The 18,382-nt window shown below is 48.3% G+C and overlaps 2 protein-coding genes across 5 annotated transcripts; one reads left to right on the top strand and one right to left on the bottom strand.

Moving 5' to 3' along the window:
- The first annotated feature begins 136 nt into the window (after nt 1-136).
- On the top strand, nt 137-10,568 carry snx17 (sorting nexin 17). 2 transcript variants are annotated; one of them, XM_086099788.1, is made up of 15 exons: nt 137-671; nt 2,746-2,820; nt 3,177-3,294; nt 4,666-4,730; nt 4,987-5,097; nt 5,202-5,292; nt 5,606-5,693; nt 5,984-6,053; nt 6,168-6,260; nt 6,374-6,577; nt 7,174-7,302; nt 7,384-7,461; nt 7,781-7,855; nt 7,960-8,001; nt 8,434-10,568. In XM_086099788.1, the coding sequence occupies exons 1-15, from the start codon at nt 612-614 to the stop codon at nt 8,551-8,553; spliced, it is 1,419 nt and encodes a 472-aa protein (XP_085955914.1). In that variant the 5' UTR covers nt 137-611; the 3' UTR covers nt 8,554-10,568. The 2 variants fall into 2 exon arrangements, with proteins under 2 accessions (XP_085955914.1, XP_085955913.1); XM_086099787.1 differs by having other exon boundaries at nt 5,984-6,260.
- Nucleotides 10,569-11,128: 560 nt separating this feature from the next.
- Nucleotides 11,129-18,332, bottom strand: znf513a (zinc finger protein 513a). 3 transcript variants are annotated; one of them, XM_086099783.1, is made up of 5 exons: nt 18,241-18,332; nt 16,942-17,075; nt 16,721-16,855; nt 13,662-14,381; nt 11,129-13,483 (listed from the first exon to the last, which is right to left on the bottom strand). In XM_086099783.1, the coding sequence occupies exons 2-5, from the start codon at nt 16,979-16,981 to the stop codon at nt 12,558-12,560; spliced, it is 1,821 nt and encodes a 606-aa protein (XP_085955909.1). In that variant the 5' UTR covers nt 16,982-17,075; nt 18,241-18,332; the 3' UTR covers nt 11,129-12,557. The 3 variants fall into 3 exon arrangements, with proteins under 3 accessions (XP_085955909.1, XP_085955908.1, XP_085955910.1); XM_086099782.1 differs by lacking the exon at nt 18,241-18,332 and adding an exon at nt 18,018-18,216; XM_086099784.1 differs by lacking the exon at nt 18,241-18,332 and having other exon boundaries at nt 14,513-16,855; nt 16,942-16,960.
- Nucleotides 18,333-18,382: the final 50 nt, after the last annotated feature.

The raw sequence follows: 18,382 nt of genomic DNA, 5'->3' as shown, positions 1-18,382 counted from the left end.
TATTAGAGTTTGAGCGATTTTATTTTTTTCATTCGTTGATTACAGGAGGTGAGGGTCTCTTCGTGAACCAAAAGGTACAACCGTTTCCACCCCTCTTGTACCGCGGGTGGTTCTTCCCATCGAGTCGGGAGAAACCAGCTGCATCTCCCATCTCGTTAGCTACGTCTGCTAGCGAATGTGAACACTTCCAAGTTTTTAAACTTAAAACTCGTTTTAACGCAATAGCCACTTGGATAAAAAAGTTTTAAATGACGAGATAAATTAACGTCACTGCTTGGAGGAGTGGAATTCCTCCAGACTTGTAACATGTTTACTGTGGCAGTTTGAAAAGTTTACGACTGACGAGAGACGAGTTTTTCCTTTCCTTTTTTGTTTTCATGACGAAGCTAGCTCGTACGGAGGTGGATGCTAACTCGCCTCCCCTGCAGCCCGACACGGCCTCACTGGACCGAGCCGAACCGTGTGCATGCTTCCCTCGCCTCGCAAGTCACCAGCGACTCTCACCGCAGCGGAATTTATCTGTTTTATTTGATTCCAATTCCGGACAACTGTGGCGTCTTGAGCATCGTTAGCCGAGGTGGCGTTCAGGTACCGCTGGCTGGGAGCTAAACATGCATTTTTCCATACCCGAAACGGAGGTTCGTTCGGGTGAAAATGGATCTACCTATGTGGTGAGCATAAAGACACCTGTATTGTTCAGTATTTTCAATGTGTTTGAACGCGAAATGCAGCATGAGCTCATTGCAGGATTGCTTCTTAGAATGGATAACAGCTCTAACAGGGACATATGATAACAGACAGATTTTGTTGAAATGTGTTGTGGTATCTACTAGAACGTTTGTGATCTGAGGAAAGATGATGGAGTGAATGTCGAACACCATGTTAAAAAAACCCCACTGACGATCAATTCGAGCTTGGGGGATCAGTTAACGCAGACAATTATTTTTCTTGGGGTTTCTGTGAATAACTTTGTATTCTGCTATGCACCCCCCATCTCCATCTTTTTTTTTTTCTAAAACAAAATGTCAGCATGGACTTAACTGGTCTGCTTCGACATGTTTCGTTTCCCCACCAAGCCCATTTTCTCCACTTTTTGATCAGAAACCAGTGTTTGTGCAGAACCAAACCCAGATTATGAAAGAATCAATCAAACCATACATATCTTTGTGTTCAAAGAACTCGACATTCAGCTTGAGGATGCAATTTGTTCTCCCTTGAAAGTACAATTTGACACACTTGCAGAACAGCTGCACGAGTTGGCGTTAAGTTGATCAATTTTTGCTGTGATGGAGGATGAGTAAAACCGAAGAATATTTACCATTGAGAAGTTGAAATTCCGAGCATTTAGACTAATTGCTATGCAAAGGAATTGATGATCAAAAAAGGATTATTTTGACAATTGATTAGGCGTCAATTAAACGTTCACCTGTAAACTGAATTCTAATCAATTTGTTGATGTCCCGCTTTTGAGCAAAGGGATGTTTTATACCATTCATTGACTAATTTAAAAACAATCAAGTGAGTAATTGATTCAAACAATTGTTGGTCACAGCCCGTATTGTGTCATCTTTCTCCTTCAAGAGTTTGAAGTCCGCGACATGATGCTATTCCTTAATTCGTCGGCAGGGTTTCCAATTAGGTGTTAGCTTAGCATAAAATTAGCTATGTGCTTGGCCTTGCGGTATACTGCTTAGGGAGTAGACCTCACGTGTGAACGAGCAAGTTGTACTGTAAAAGCAGTCATGCGTTTAGTCACTCTAGCTTCCTGTCTTCATGCACCCTCACCCCCCACCACCACCACCCACATTTGCCCTCCTCGACACTCTTTAACCTTCCTCCCTCTCTCTCTCTCTCTCTCTCTCTCTCTCTCTCTCTCTCTCTCTCCCTCCCTTGTTGAAATGGCCAGGCTGTTCTATTTATTTATTTATTTATTTTTGGTGTCGTGGCAGAATTAGCCCTCCCTCGCCGTTTGTTTGGACAGATGACTCAGGATGTTGTTGAATATAAATATTCAATGGACACAGGCAAGCGAGAAGATTCAAAGCACCCGTGGTCTCTCGACACCCGCGTGGGAAACGGCCTCTTACTGCAAGCATGCAGAATGCACTTCCTGCCACAGAGGAGGACACACATTCAAAAAAAAAAATATATATATATATATATATATATACACACGCGCACACATACAGTTGATCCCTTCACAAAATTCTGCCAATCAAGTGTGGTGGCAGCAAGTCAGATGCAGGGTAACCTGTTGCCGTATGTCCCGATTTATTTTGCACTTTTGGCTCAGTGATGTTTGGGTCGCTGCATCCAAGCGGTGATTTCACAGAGGAGCTATGCAGTCCGTTGCACAACCCGACAGCAGCGACGACGACGGATCTTGATTGGATTCGCTTTGGCAAGTGGTGCCTTGGGATAAGAGTGAGCCAAGCTCTTCGAGAGACTGGCCGTTGGACCGGTTCTTTCTTCAAGCATGCCCCCGCTAGCTTAATCCCAACACATCAAAGGAAAATGCAATAGGGTCAACAGTTGGCATCGATCGATAAGATGATTTACCATTTTCGTGTTCCAAACTTGTATCTCAAGGCAAATGATGCCAAACGAAAACCTTGGATCAGGTAACACCTCGGAGGACGGGCAAAAAATGTCCAGACCAAAGCAAAAAAAGGTCGACCAGAATCCGCTTGCCGTGCCAAATAAATAAAACGTAAACGTGGGCGGGTGCTTGTGTCCCTCCCGCAGGCTTACAACATCCACGTCAACGGCGTTCTGCACTGTCGGCTGCGCTACAGTCAACTGCTGGGCCTCCACGAGCAGGTAGGACCGAACCGGCCGCGAGGCGCTTTTTCGCACGCTTTCATTGTCATGTTAGTGACTTCTCAATGTGTTTTCTGTCTTTGTGCTGTCGAAATGTGTTGCGAGCGCACCGTATCGGCCAATGACATCTTGAGAAGTAGTCAGCAAGCGAGGAAAGCGCATTTAAGCCGCGCGTTTAGCAACACGACGTCACGTCTGGCCGCAGGGAACTCGGCTCACTTCAAAAAATAAAAATCGGCAGCTGTTTGAATGAATGCGCAACCGTGTTTGAGTGTTGATGAATCACGCACGGGGGCGGACGGAAGGCGGCAAAATGCCGTCAGCCTTGACGAGAACCGCTTTTTTTGCGCCGACAGATCAAGAAGGAATATGGCAGCAACGTGGTGCCTTCCTTCCCCCCAAAGAAGATCTTCACGCTGACCCTCGCTGAAGTGGAGCAGAGGAGGGAGCAGCTCGAGAAGTACATGCAGGCCGGTCAGTTGTTTATGAAACCCCCTCTATGCGCGCGCACACACACACACACACACACACATGGACACGCGGCAGGAATCATAATCATCTTTATTGGCCAAGTATGGAGAACACACAAGGAATTTGTCTCCGGTAGTTCAGGCTACACTCGTATTATCAATCACAAGCGACTACGACATCCAAGTATCGAAAGACTTTCTGTAAGCTAACGGTACCGTCGCGTCGAAGGAGCACCCGGTGACGGCTTGTGCGGCAATGTCGCACAAGCGTGACAAATGTACGATATGTCGTCTTCTCTTCCGGTGGAATGCATGCTAAGTGTGCGCAGTTAAGAGTTGAGGCCATTTGGAAACACCAAGGTCGGTCTCATTCAGGAATGAAAAAACAGATCTGTTTCTAGTCAGTACTGTTTTAGTCTCGCCCTTTTGGTTTAAGGAACTGAAAGCTGACTTTGTGCAAAATGGACCAGGGTGACCGATTTGGGTTGTTTACAAGTCACAATATGTGCCACTGTTGCCTTGAAACAACTTCAATTTTTTTTGGTTTTATTTATTTGATTGGATTTTTTTTAAAGAAAGTTTTCTTATCGCCACTTTGTTGACATTTTTTGAGTCATTTTGGACATGCACAGGGTCCCACCAAGAAAGTTCTGATCTCAAAAGACCGTTTGATTGAAAAGCCATCTCCGAGAACAGGACCGCTATTTTCCCTTGATGCAGAAAGTCATTTTCAGGTCACTTGAGCTTTTTTTCCAGCCTGCCCTAAAACCAAATGAATATTTTCAATGGCAGCTACAAAGTTTTCACCACATTCTCTAGACAAACAAAAAGTGTTTTCCCTGATTACGTCTGCTTGTGGCTCGAATTCCGTTTGGGTTTCAAGTACGTAGACCCCGTCTGCCTTTCACGTCACGCTTTGACTTGGACTTTGATCTGCACTTTTAAAGCACGTTACCCTGAAGGTGAACCGTGTGCGTACACAAGCCAGTTCGCGGAGCTGGTCGCGCTAGCCGAGCGGATCCGTTTTAATCCTCTCGGCGCCGGCCACCACCGCACAACAAGGAGGCTTTGTCGGAGCGCCTTTTTGCTCAGAGTCCGCGAGTGTGCGCCGCTCTTGGCCAAAGGCCGCCTCGGTTACAGCGAGGCTCAGATGTGGAAAAATGAGCGCGGCCTCCGAGCTTGCCCCCGTTTGAATAAAAGGCCTCAGTCTACATGTTCGCGCGCCTCCTCTTATCATCGTAGATAATGCCGCTGCGCGCGGGGACCGTCCTCATTTCTGGTTGAACCTGCTGCGGCCATTTAACAGGAGTCACTTTTCACCTTGCTTGGCTTTTTTGACTCCTTGTCGCATTTCTTCTTCTTTTCGTCTCGACAGTACGCCAGGACCCGCAGCTTGGAGCCAGCGAGCTGTTCAACAGCTTCCTGAGAAAAGCACAGCAGGTTCGGTGCAAAGCTCTCATCGTGAACTCAGAACTCCCTCCAGATACACTCTGGTGGGGTTCCACTAGTCTCCATGCGAGGTCCAAAGATTTTTACATGAACCGCGACGTAAATGTCACAATTACTTGTGGTGGTGTTCCACAAGGCTCGTGACAGATTTTTGCTGCTCACTCCACACGAATGTCAACATTCTCCAGCATTACAGTAGAAAACAAAATATGTGACATATGTGACAATTTTTTTCTGACTCTCGCAGGAGACTCAGCAGATTCTGACAGAGGAGGTTGCTCTGGACATCTGCCTGGCTAACGGTCAGAAGGTGACGATCAACATTCTAAGCTCCGACCAGACCGAAGACGTGCTGGATGTAAGCGCTTTTTTTTTTTCTTTGTAATTTAATTGTTTTCGGGTTGATCTTCCGGGTGTTCTCTGAAGTGATTAAATGTCGAGTGACTGCCGTTCTGTCTGAAGGTCGTCGCAACCAAACTGGATCTCCCCGAAGACCTTGTGGCCTACTTCAGTCTTTTCCTCGTCCGGGAGGGAGAAGAGGGAGGCCTTACATGTACGTTACGCAACAACACCACCAATAACCAAACAACAAGACCCGCTTACACAATCAGCGCCGCGCTCGATTGCACGTTGCTTATCGAGCTAACTGCAATGTCCTGTGCAAGACGTGACTACCCCCCGGGAATAATTTTTACACACGGCGCAAAATCCACATTTCCTCTAATTTCACATGGTGGGGCTTTCAAATGAATGTGACATTTTTAAATGATTTAAAATGTCATTCTATGGCGTGCTGACTCTGGTCATCAAAGCGTCTTGAGCGTGTTCTTTGCCCCCCCCCCCCCCCCCCCCCCCCCCACCTGTAGTCGTGCGGAAGCTTCAGGAGTTCGAGCTGCCCTATGTGTCCATCACCAGCCTCCGCAGCTCAGAATTTCACATCCTCCTACGGAAAAGGTAGTGTCCATGTTTCGAATTTGTGTCCATGCAACTTTTTGCTGCTCGTGTGGTTGCAAGGCCGATGCCGAGCAGACCAACACACACACACACACACACACACACACACACACACACACACACACACACACACACACACACACACACACACACACACACACACACACACACCGCCAGTGTACAAGAGCCAGAGAGAACAAAATGCAGAAAGCTGTTCAGAGACATGCTGAAATTAAAAGTGACACGATTGAGTCAAGTGTATTGTAAAGGCTGTGCCTGGTTCTCTGTAGTTACTGGGACATGGTGTACGATGCGGATGTCATGGACAACAGAGTTGGCCTCAACCTGCTGTATGCCCAGGTAAGAAAATCTTTTTTATTTCTTTTTTTTTGGGCGGCGGGTGGGGGATTTTATTTTTTATTTGTGGCGTTCACGTTCAGAGGAGTCCATTGGCTGTGCTTTGTGTCCTACCAGACGGTGTCCGACATCGAGCGAGGCTGGATGCTCGTCAACAAAGACCAGCACAGGCAGCTCAAGTCCCTGCAGGAGAAAGGCTCCAAGAAGGAAGTAGGAGCAACACGCCGCCCGTTTGCCCTGCGCTTTGCCAAAACAACAGCCTACTTTGAACACACGAGACTTAAATTGAAGTGAACTCTTTTTTTTTTTTCTTTCTTTTCCAGTTCATCCACCTGGGCCAGACGCTGAAATATTACGGCTACATCAAGTTTGACCCGTGCGCCACTGACTTCCCCGAGAAGGGCTGCCAAGTCATCGTGGGCGCCGGCAACAACGAGCTCAACTTCCACGTCAAGCTGCCCAACGAGCAGATGAAGGAGGGCAGCTTCAAGGTCACACGCATGCGCTGTTGGAGAGTCACGTCGTCCGTAAGTGCACGCGCGCGCGTGTGTCTGTGTGCGGGTCTACTGCGGGTCTGCGTTTGTCCTCATTTGCATCATGATTATTGACGACTTAAAATTTGAACTACAGGATAGCTGTTTATTTCTTCATGACTTTTAACAGTCCCAATTTGAAGAAACGGTAACGGGGGTCATATCATTTACATGCCCAAATATGGCTAAGTTACATTCTGGACGCACACCTTCTATTTTATTTGTATTTATTTATTTATTTTGCATAATGCTGCTCACCGCCAAGCACATCGACAAAGGCCGAGTTCACTTAACATGCCCCGCATCTTGGCTCATTACAGACCCCCGCCCCCGTCCATGCTCTTTTGCAAGTCAATGAATTTCTAAGCTCATTTTCTGTCACCATTAGAACCCCCCCCCCCCCCCCCCCCCATCATCTTGCTCATTAGGTGCAGCACTGATGCTCATCAAATTGCATTTGCCGGAATATGCCTCAACATCGGGCGGGGAGGAGGCAATTGTGTTGACAAAGTATCTCAAGCACACCCCCAGTCCTAAAAAAAATGCTCCCCCACCCGTGTCTTTGATGTACGATGATTATTTTTTTGCAGCAAGTCCCAATCGCGAACGGCACCAACAACCCGTGCGGGTCGGCCAAGTGCGACGTGAAACTGGAGCTGGCCTTCGAGTATCTGATGAGCAAGGACCGCCTGCGCTGGGTTACCATCACCAGCCAGCAGGTGAGCGCTCGTCACCTCTTCAGTCTCGGTCATGGAACAAATTGCACTTGAAAAATGACAGAGTTGTGCGTTTGCTCTCAGGCCATCATGATGAGCATCTGCCTTCAGTCAATGGTGGACGAGTTAATGATCAAGAAGTCTGGCGGCAGCATCAAGAAGGTTCGTTCATATTTTGTGACCCACGCGACACAATACTTTTGATGCTTTTTTTTTTTTTTTTTTTTGATGATTCATTCTGAACACACAAATGAAATAAAATATCTTTTTGATGCGGGATGAATGAATACATGCCGATTCGATTGGCCGGGGTCAAGGTCAATAGTTATGTTCAAACCAAAAGTTTGATCAAGCCATCATATTTTATTCTTTGCATTCACGGTTCATTTTCAAAAAAAAGATGAAATTCCAAAACGCAGGTCCCCGCAGTGTCAAATTGGTTTTACGGCTCTGCAAACGATGTGCTTCGTGTCTCGCTTAGATGTTAAGGAAACGACACGACGGCTCCATGCAGCGGCCCGACTGTCAGCCAGGTGTGAAATCGCCCCCACTGCTGGTGAGAAATGACGCAAAAACATGAACACACACTCCTCCCTCGCATCCATTTGCTTATTTAATTATCATTGTATGTATTGATTTATTTTGCTCCCCCCCATGCAGGACTCTCCTGACCAGAGCCGTGAGCAGATCATCAAACTATCGGTGAGGACAATAAAATAATAACTGGAGAACCTGATATCTGTAGAAATGACTTCAAAATGTCTATGCGCTGATGAACTGAAACACAGTAGAATTGTAATCGGTCGACTGGAAGTGTCGGAAATTGAACGAGCAGGCCGCAATGGCGCAATTGTAGCTTGAGATCGATGAAATCGTCAAATGTAACAAAAGCTACACGGGCCGATCCGAAGCCACGCCCACTCACACAAGTTCCGATTGTCTGCGAGGCCACGACGGCACCTGACTGTGATCGGTTGAACGGCTGGCGGCGCGCTAAGTGACAGCTGAGAGGGGAGGGGGTGAAAAAAAAAAACAACCAAGCAAAATAAAAACGATCACGTGGACGCCCAAAAGGTGCGCCGCCATTCTGCCACTTTCCCTCAATAACAATGTTTCCCGCCACGGACTCCACAGACCAAGCTGAGCTCGGTGTCCTTGCGTGGGATCAGCGCCTCCAACTCGGCCGGCGACATCAGCGGCGGCGATTTCCACGGCAACTACGCTTTCGAGGGCATCGGCGACGACGACCTGTAACGTCTCGCGAGCCCGCCCTCCCCTTCCTCCTCCTCCTTGCCATGATACGCCCCCACAAAGGTCACAAGTTTAGGTCCCATGTGCGTCCCGTTGCGCCTCTGCAGGGTTCGCGGCAACCGGGCCGAGAAACAAATGGCCGCCGTCGTGTTCGGTTCAAGTCCATTTCTCGGTCACAGCACGGGCGATGTTACACAGTCAATCGGTAGATGCGCAAAGCGTTCAAGTGACAGCGAAACACGGAATTCTCCGGAAAATTGGAACGTTTTTGTGACTCATGACTTTGTATGTATGCTCGCTGAATGCTACGTTAGGCCGGTGAGATGTGACATTGGATGTGCAGTGAAACCCGCTTGCATACGTTCCACGCCCAGCCGCGAGCGGAAAAAAAAAAAATCGGCAATGTAGTGATGCAATAAAAAAGAGGCGCGTTTTACCCCTCGCTCACGCTTTAAGCACATTTGAATTGGTCAAAAGCGGTTTGCAAAATCAAGTACGACCTTGAGATACAAGTGAGCCTACTTCCGAGTTTTTGGAGATACAGTACAAGCAGCTGATTTCTCGCTTTGACTTTGGAACGGAAATGTTATGATACAAGCGCCGAAAGGCGGGAGTCGACTCATCTTGGCAACAGGCGGCAGTTTGGCAGAGAGCGAGAGACACGTCATGCTAACGCTTCATGGGGAAACTCCCATGGACGTGGCTGTTGGCTCAAGTCATGGACAGTTGAACACAAACGGTGCGGCATGTAGAGCGGCAATCTAACAGTGTATTGCCCGAAAAACCTAACCTCCCAAATTCGTAAAAGATCAGCATGCCCTTTGGCCATTTTTGTTCCGGCGCTACTTAGCCAGCAATGCCATCGATGTCGTGTGAATGGATGCGCCCCAATATGGGCCTTGTGCGCAGGTGTCCGGCGTCGTTCAGTCTTGAAGCCTTACCTTCTCGTGGTTGCCTGTCGATCATTTCTTCCGGTCATCATGAAATTGCCTCCTCTGGCCCGGCTGCTTGCACTTTGCACACTAGCCACAATTAGGGTGGGGGCGAAAAGCCCTTTGAGCACTTGGTCTCATCCTCGATAGCCAACAACTGGAACAATCTGTCTTCACTCGGAAGACCAGTCAGTGCAAGAGTTGACGACTTGGGTGGTACCACGAGCACCACCCAGTACCTACTCGTAAGAAAATTCTGACAGTTAACATTTAGTGCTTCGCTAGTGATGTGCTGAAAAATGTCAAGTAGTGCACAGTTTTGCTTCACGATTAACAAGTGGTCCTACTAGTGTACGGTCAACTATGTTGCGAGTGAGCCCAAACTGTGCACTAGTTGCCAACGCGTGCTGGCCGAGTGGGAGTCAATGCTCAAAGGGCTTTCTCGGAGTCGGTGTGTGGCTGGCTGGAAGGTTGGAAATTCATTTGCTTATTATTATTTTTTTAAACGTTTTATTATAAAATTTTTTTGGGAAAAGGATTGTTCATAAATGCCAAATTGTAGTTTACTAAAGCATTTTGCACAAAAATAAACATGTACGTCACCTTTTTTTTTTAATTCGCTGTACGTGCGATTAAGTATTCCAAACATTTCCTACTAATGTCTTGTCCCATAGAGCGCGTGTAATCTCCAGCAGAAATAAACTAACAGGATGATTGTTTACATTGGTTCTTGTTTTTAGTTGACAGATTTTCACGTGATTTTTATTTTTTTTTCTTTCTTGCCAATCATCTCAAAGGTGCACCTCATCATCATCAATGTTCATGCGTTGTCGGCAACAAAGTCAACTCGGTAAAGAATTCTTCTGTCGAGAAGGTTCCCGAAAGTGCTGCTTTTTTTGTTTGTTTGTATTTTGTGGTGTTCTGCCAACAGCTTAAAGTTCGGTTTCGTGGCTTTGAACTGCAAATAAAAACATCGCCGGAAAACGCCGCCCGATGGCAAGCGAAAATAAGACGTCTCAATTGTAAGCAATAGTCAATGATGCTCGGACAAACAAGAATAATAAATGCTCTCATCTGTTCAGGTCATTGTTTTGGACGACTCGTTTTTCCATCTGCTCGTTCGTGGTTTGCATGTCTGCCTCACGGTCAGGACGACGGGTGCGAAATTCTGGGAATGTTCAACGTTGGAGGCTTTCCAAGTGAATGTATGGAATGAAGCCAAACTGAAGGTTGGTTCCAATCGGGCAAAATAGAGTTCAGCACAAAAGGACAGTGGTTTTTTTTTTTTTTGTATGACGGACTCAGTTCTAGTCTGTCATACAAAAATGCTTTTGTCAAGCAATTGTGGCATATGAGTGAGCTAAATCTTAATTTCAAAGAACTAGTTTTGTTGTTTTTGAGCTTGAGAGGTAGGTCATCATGATCTCTCATGCAGTCAATACAATTTGTGTCGAAAAAAAACCCCCACCCCCATATGCTAAGAACAATTAAATACCATCCCAAATTGTAGGATCAAAATAAGCTTTGGAAGATGACACTGTTGCTAAATGTAAAGTAGCCCAAACTAAGCAGCAACGGAGCAGATGAACTCTTCAGTCTTTTCAAAATCTTGAAATAAGCATTGGGTGAAAATAAACAAGACCACATTCTGAGGAAATAGTGTATTTTTTTTATTGTATGGGGACAAGTCATCAGATATTTAATAAGTGTTAAATTATTTGTGTGCTGCTTGTTAAGGCATTGATGAGACAGATGCTGCATAAAAGGACGCAGGCGATCACAATAACTTTGGCGGGCGGACGTTGGGGAACCGACAGTTTGGATAGCGCCAACTCGGACCCAACGCATTTCTTCCCTTGCATACATCAAAGCAAAAATTAGTTCCTCGCCACTTCCTTGGGACAAAACTACATAGACAACCACCATCCTATCCCATATCCTTGTGTGTGTGTGTATATATATATATGTATATATATATATTAATGTATGTACTTCGAGTAGAGTAACGGCATTAGAAAAATAAAAATGGACACATGCGGACGTTCTAATAATGCCATCTTTTTGTTTTCCAGTAAACCACGGCTATTTTCACAGTGAGAAAATAAACGGACAACACGCGCACAAATACACGTAAGAGCTACACACCGATGACCAAAATAGGAAGAAAAAAAACCTCAACACGAGCCGTCCTTCACATTTGGGAAGGCTCGTAGTTCATTTTAGAGCCATCGACAATATAAGAAGCACTTGGCTTGGAGTTTGTCTCTTTCAAGGCACGCGCCTTCACCAGTGCCCATCCAAATTGCTTGGAAAAGATCCCATTTTTGTTTTGACGCCCTTCCCTCCTGCTCACGTCACTTTTGCGCTTTTTGAATGGGCTAGCCCCTGAGCCGTCGCGTCAAGGTCAGTCTTGTGTGTGGAGATTCCACAGAAGGCCCCCTTAGGACCCCCCCCCCCCAAAAAAAAGGCATCACTTTTTATTTCTTATCCACGGTACTGATGCAGAATAGGGGGTAGACTTAATTTTACGGCTTTGGGGTTAGTATGAAAACTGAGATGGGTAAAGAATTCCCCAATACTGGGAAAGGGGTGGGGTGGGGGGCTGGCTGGCGTTTTTCTTCCTTATTCATCGAATGCTGTGAAGCACTCCATTTTCTGGCTTTAGGTAGTAGCAGACTTCGAAAAAAGGGTGGCCTGTGGGGAAAAAAGCCTTTTTACCATTTGTGCCCCTCACGTGAAACTGACCTGGCTTTTCCTTTTTTTTAGCAGTCGAAAAAATGGGTAGTTTACACCTTTTTGTTTTACGGTAAATAGTAATAGAGACTCCTTGGTCTCCAGAAAAAAAAAAGGGTAAATCTGCTCAATTATGCAAAAATCTTTGAGCAGATGCATTTGCCTTTTGGACAAACTTCCCTTTGGGAGCACAAAGTTGACCCAACCTGTACCGGCACAACTGTGACCATACTTGTCCTCTGGCAGGCTGGCATTCAAGGAGTGGGGGCAGAAGGGTGACACACAGAAGCACGACGACAGAAGGCAAAGGCAGGCATCATAGAGTTGACCAAAACGCCGTCTTTAGACCATTTCCAGTTTCCAGTTGGGGTGCTGCATAGTCTGAGCGCCCTCCCTGGCCACGTAGGCCACTTCCGGCGCGGCGGCAGCGGCCGCCGCCTCTTTCCTGTGGCCGCCCCGGGGCCCGCCCTTGTCGTCCTGGTTCCTCCCGAGGGCGGCGGGTGGCATCTTGACCCAGCCGTCGGTGGCGTGTCCGTGCTTCTTCTGGTGCCTCTTATAGTTGTCCCAGTGGCCGGTGGTGTAGCCGCACTCCTGGCACTTGTAGGGCTTCTCGCCCGTGTGCCGCAGCATGTGACGCTTGAGGTTCATGCTCTGGTTGCAGCTGTAGTTGCAGACGGCGCACACGAAGGGCTTGGCGCCGGAGTGCACGCGCTGGTGCCGCTTGAGGTTGGCCAGGTTGCCGCAGGCGTAGTCGCACAGGTGGCACTTGTAGGGCTTCTCGCCCGTGTGCACGCGGTGGTGCCGCTTGAGGTTGTCGAAGTGCGCCGAGGCGTAGTCGCACTGCGGGCACTTGTAGGGCTTCTCGCCACTGTGCGTCTTCATGTGGCGCGCCAGGTGGTTGGGGTAATGCGTGAGGAAGGGGCAGGCGGCGCACGTGTACACCTTGTCGCCGCGCTCGCCGGGGCTGCCGGGCGACGACGACGAGTCCTTGGTGAGCATCTCCAGTGTGCACTTGGCGCAGATCTGCGCCGACGAGCCGTCCTCGTCCTCCAGCACTACGCCGCACAGGCGGCACGTGAAGGGGAACAGCGACGAGGAGGGCGGCGTCCGGCTCGCCCTGGCACCCAGGCCGTTGCTCGGCGGGTGGCAGGGGGCGGCGCTGGGGGCCGGCGTGGACTGCGGCGACGCCCCTTTCAGACTCTCAAAGGCCGAGAGGTAGTCGGCGTTCTGAGCCGCCAGAGTCAGGTGGGCTGAGGCTGCGGCCACCTCTGAAATGACACGGCGTGCGCAAAAAAATTACTTGAGCGGATTAGAAATGCGTGGGCTGTGTTGAAATCACTCCGCATCCAGAAGATAATGGTGCAAGAGATGCTATTTAGCTTTAGCGTTTTGGCGAGTGGCCCAAAAGGAGAAAAAAAAGCTACGCGGTGGTTTTCACAAACGTACCCTTGGCGGCTTCGTCGTCGTCTTCGCTGGCTCTGTGGCCGCCCACGGGGTGTCTCTTGAGGCCGGGCTGCTGCAGCGACTCGGGCCTGGCGCCGACGGGCATGTGCATGCGCTGATGCCGCTTGAGGTTGCCCAGGGAGCTGCAGGCGAAGGCGCAGCTCTCGCACTTGTAGGGCTTCTCGCCCGTGTGGATGCGCAGGTGGCGCTGCAGGTTGACCAGCTGCGCCGAGGCGTAGGCGCACACGGGGCAGTTGAAGGGCTTCTCGCCGTTGTGCGTCTTCATGTGCCGCTTGACGTGGTTGGCGTAGCGCGACGAGAAGCCGCACAGGTGGCACGAGTGCAGCTTGTTCTTGTCCTCGCCGTCGGCCACGTTGTCCAGCGGCGAGTGCGCCTGGATCCCGGCCAGGCTCCCGAAAGCAAAGTCGCCGCTCTTGTGCTCCCGCGACGCCTTGCAGCAGCGCAGGCAGTAAGGAGCCGCCGCCAGGTCTACCGAGGCGCCCAAGTGGTCGTCGCGCAGCTGGCCGCAGCCCCGGCACGACAGGTAGGGCGGGAAGGGGGCCTCCGAGCGGCCCGCCCTGCCATCGTCCTCCCGGCCGTGGTCGGGGGTGCTGCCGTGGGAGGTTTCCGTCTCGCTATCCATGCTGCTGCTGCTGCTGCTGCAGTCGGAGCTATCCTCATCACACGGAGGATACACGGAGAAACCGATCTCAGCGGCTACCTCTGCGGAAGGGGGGGCGGGGGGGGACGGAGAGACCGCAGCGTCAATACTGTCGACTACTTGATCGGTGGACTCGACCGTCAGAGAAACAGGGTAACGGGGTGCCAACGTTTCCGGCAAGTGATAAACTTACCGTGGGAACAAACAGGAATAATCCAGCTTGATTTGCTGTCTGTGTGTTCAGGCAAAAGCAAGAAAAGTACCGCTTTGCCACCTTTCTGTGGCATGTTGGTTCCACAGAACTATGTTGGAGTGAGTTTGGAGACAAAAGGAAAAATTGTTGCGCGTTGCTGCCATCTCGTGGCAACGTCAGGCAACTCCGAAGCCCCCTTTATTTGATTGGGGTGCTGTCACTTACTTGCGGATTTTCGCTATTCCCTGGCTAGGATCGGTCTCTCTCCACTGCGAATCGCAGCCTTTTTTACAACAAGACAAAAGTCAATCACAGTATTGTTGACCGTCGCTATCCATGGTGGATAAGTACTCAGCCCAACCGCAACTAGTGAAAATCCACACTAATTTTGAACACGAAATTAATGTTTATTACATCCCCCCCGCCCCCAATAGTTCAATATACGAAACCCTTGGTAAGAAGCGATCCAAGAAAACCGTCCTCCCATTTCTTGCCAAAAGCTTTGAAAATTCTGTCCGAAATCCGCGTTGAAATCGTGGCCATGACGATGCTTAAGATGCAGAACGCCGCCTTCTCCTTTGCCGTCAATGGCAAGGAAGATGACCACAGAAAAAAACAAAAAACATTGATCGACTGGCCTGACAAGACCACCGCTGCAGAAAACTTGACCGCTTTGATCTTGCTACCTTGCCTGTTCCCAAGATCCCAGTTTGTCAAGTGATTTCCGAATCTCCCTGCGCTACCCGTCAAATGGTCCATACGGTAAAACGGAGTTCAAATTATTTTGCTGGGTAATTTTGGCACTCTTCCCAAAAACGGGCACACCCCTACAAGATAAATGCCAGCAAAAGTTTGCCATTTGAGAGCTCTAATTGCCCCACGGGGATAAATTAAGTTTTCTGACTCTGAATGTCCCACTTTGACTTTCTCAGCGATGCACACGGCGGCAACGAGGCACCAAAGCGAACTCGAAGCCCCGTAATGGTCGTAATGGACAACTCAACTCAACTGTATTTACAGCCATCGCTGCATACAAAGTGTGAAAAGCGACGGGTAACACCACTGGAAAATTGGACGCAAAAATAGATAACAACCTGCACGTTTGACAGAGAAACAATTCTTTAACAAAGGGGGGAGGGGGGAGTTTGGGTAAAGTTCCCCTGTTGCCAGACCATCGTAACCCCCCCCCTTCATACCAACCTCCCTTGCCACTTGCCGTTCAGATGGCAAAACGTCGCAACACTTGTGGTCGTCAAGCGCTTTCCTCCGTTGGGTGGCCACAACGAAACCAAACATCGGCACTTTGAGCTCAGAGCATGAAAAGAAGCGCGCTCATCATCACCATCATCGTCATCAAGGCGCGCACGCGCGACACGTCCTTGTGACTTCAATTTCATGACGTCCAAAGTCACTCTTTGATACTCACGGATTGCAAGGATCCACCGCCAAAATGCTCGACTCGGAAAACGCGGCTTTACCTCACAAGATGTCGAGAGCGATATGTGAGCAGAGCCGAGAGTTTGGGTCACCCTTTTTTTGGGCGTTAGACACCCCCACCCTCTCTTAGTGGATGATTACAGAGCTTCATGATGATGATGATGATGATGATGATGACCATGCTTGTGAGGGTGGCTGATGGTAATGATGATGATGATGATGATGATGGGGTAATGACATTGGCAGCGGCAGAGGTAACAGCACATGATGATGATGATGATGATGATGAATGCACCGTCTTCTCATGATGGTGTCCTTGATGGTAATGGTCAGAGATCTATTTTTTTTCTTCTATACTTTATATAATAATGGCGTCACATATCCTTTGTAGGTTTTGCAGTCTTCCGCCCGTATTTTGTCACGCAGCAACAGGACACGGAGCAGTTTGCATGCGGCTTCTTAAGGGTAAGGTGTTTTTGTTCCAAAGGGAATTACGCCAACGGATATTTAGGTTCATATTGCTCAAAGTTTCATTGGGGCATGAGACAGAAAAGTAAATGGGTGTTTTTGTTTGTTTGTTTGTTTTTAAGGAAAGACAATTGTATGGAAAAAAAATATCACAGGACAAAACATGAAAATGCACACATTTCCAAGACAAAGCGGCACTTTACAAAAGCCTAAAGTCACTTCTACTGAAAGGGAATTCCAAAACACATTTCGCCACACGCAGAGAGGTTGGACTGTCATAACAAGTACAGTACGATGACCAACCTGAGAATTTTTCCAGGCCAAGAATCTTGCCGTTATGATAAGGATCACCAAATTGAAGGTCGTGTTCCAGGAGGAAGTCTGTGTCGAAGGCGAGGTTTCCTGCACTCGCGGCAACTACAACAGCTTTTGAATCCACTATCGGGGGGGGGGGAGAAGAATTCACACGTCACCGGTAAGGTGTCTGAACTCTCATGTACATACTCCTTGTTTGGAGTACTTACACTTGACTGGCTGTGGATGCTGTTGTTTTTTCCTTGGCATCTTCCAGTCAGCCTCTCCTTTACTGACAACGTCTCCCCACGGACTGCCGCAACCATCGGCCCGTTGTACATCTGCCAGTGATTTTTAGAGAAGTCTGTAGACGGAAGGGGAAAAAAATGGCTTATTTTTTGGTATATTCTTTGGAGAAAACGGGTTTCATTCAAGTTTGTAAACCACTGTAATGACTTAATGCCTCCCAGTGGATGGCAGTGTTTCATGGCTTTTGTGATTTGAGATCAGTAAAGTAAAATACGGAACGAAGTGCTATTTTTCTTATTGGCAGCAGGTCACCTAAATTTGTTTGGCATTTTGGGGAAGGCTGTAACGCATCGCCTTCCGTTTCAAAGGAGACATATGACTTGAGAGTGTGTTTTAAATTGCGAGCGAAGGCAACATAATCAACTTGTATCTCAAGGCAAGAACAGATCCCAAATTGCAAATCGCAACACAAATGAACAGATCGTGTTTTATTTGTATTCATTTTGTACAATACACCTCAAAATCATGAATGACCACAATGATGGAAGCCCCACCCCGCTGACGCAGAAATGATGCGACAACAATGACTAATTTACGACGCGCCCGAATGTTTGAAAACTCTTTTTCGGTTGACTGATAAGGTAACTAAATACTGGAACACGATAAAAAAAATCCTAATTGTAGTCGGGGAATAAATGAATAATGCGTCTCCTAACACTCACATCGGGACAATATTCGCAGCTGTTTAGGCAAGCGGAGCCGAGGAGTGGGGGTGACGACTTAATGACAACATGTCCACAAAAGAAGAGCATGCGGCTAGCAGCTTCTAAGAGACGAAGCGACAGAAAACACCGCACGACTCGGCATTTTAAGACACCCATTGATTCACACGTCGGTAGACACAAAAGCCCTCCGTAGACGTGGATCGTCCTTAAATGTCATTAGTGGGCGGCGGTCACGTCAAAGCTCCCTCGGTTTTTTTTTTTTTTTTTTGAAACCCAGCCGGGGGTGAAAGCTAACATCAACTTGACCAAATGAGTCCGTTATGCTAGCTCACCTAAGCGCAGAAAGTAGTCCTCGCCGCAGCGCACCCTTTTAGAGGAGACATGTGGCTCCGCGAGCCCGCCACACACGCACGTCCGCCATTTCTTCGCGAGCCGCGGCGACGAAGAAAGGCAATTAATGGTATTTTTCATAACTTAATTGATTTTCTGATTCGCCTGTGTGAGCTCCCAGCAAGGAACAACAAGGACACTTCCGGCGCGGGGGGAGGGCGTTACTTCGCAGTAAAGGGCGCATCGCTCTTGCGGTTGTTTGTGCCATTCTTTCAAGCGTTCGTTTTTACAACGACAAAACAGGAGCTTTTCGTCATCTCATGACGTCATTATTGAGATCGACTTGGGGGTGGGGGGTGGGGGGCAT

The sequence above is a fragment of the Hippocampus guttulatus genome, chromosome 20 (assembly GCF_054856545.1).
Source record: "Hippocampus guttulatus isolate MCC_2025c chromosome 20, RoL_Hgut_1.0, whole genome shotgun sequence".
Taxonomy (NCBI): Eukaryota; Metazoa; Chordata; class Actinopteri; order Syngnathiformes; family Syngnathidae; genus Hippocampus; species Hippocampus guttulatus.
This window is presented reverse-complemented; position numbering and strand designations above follow the sequence as displayed.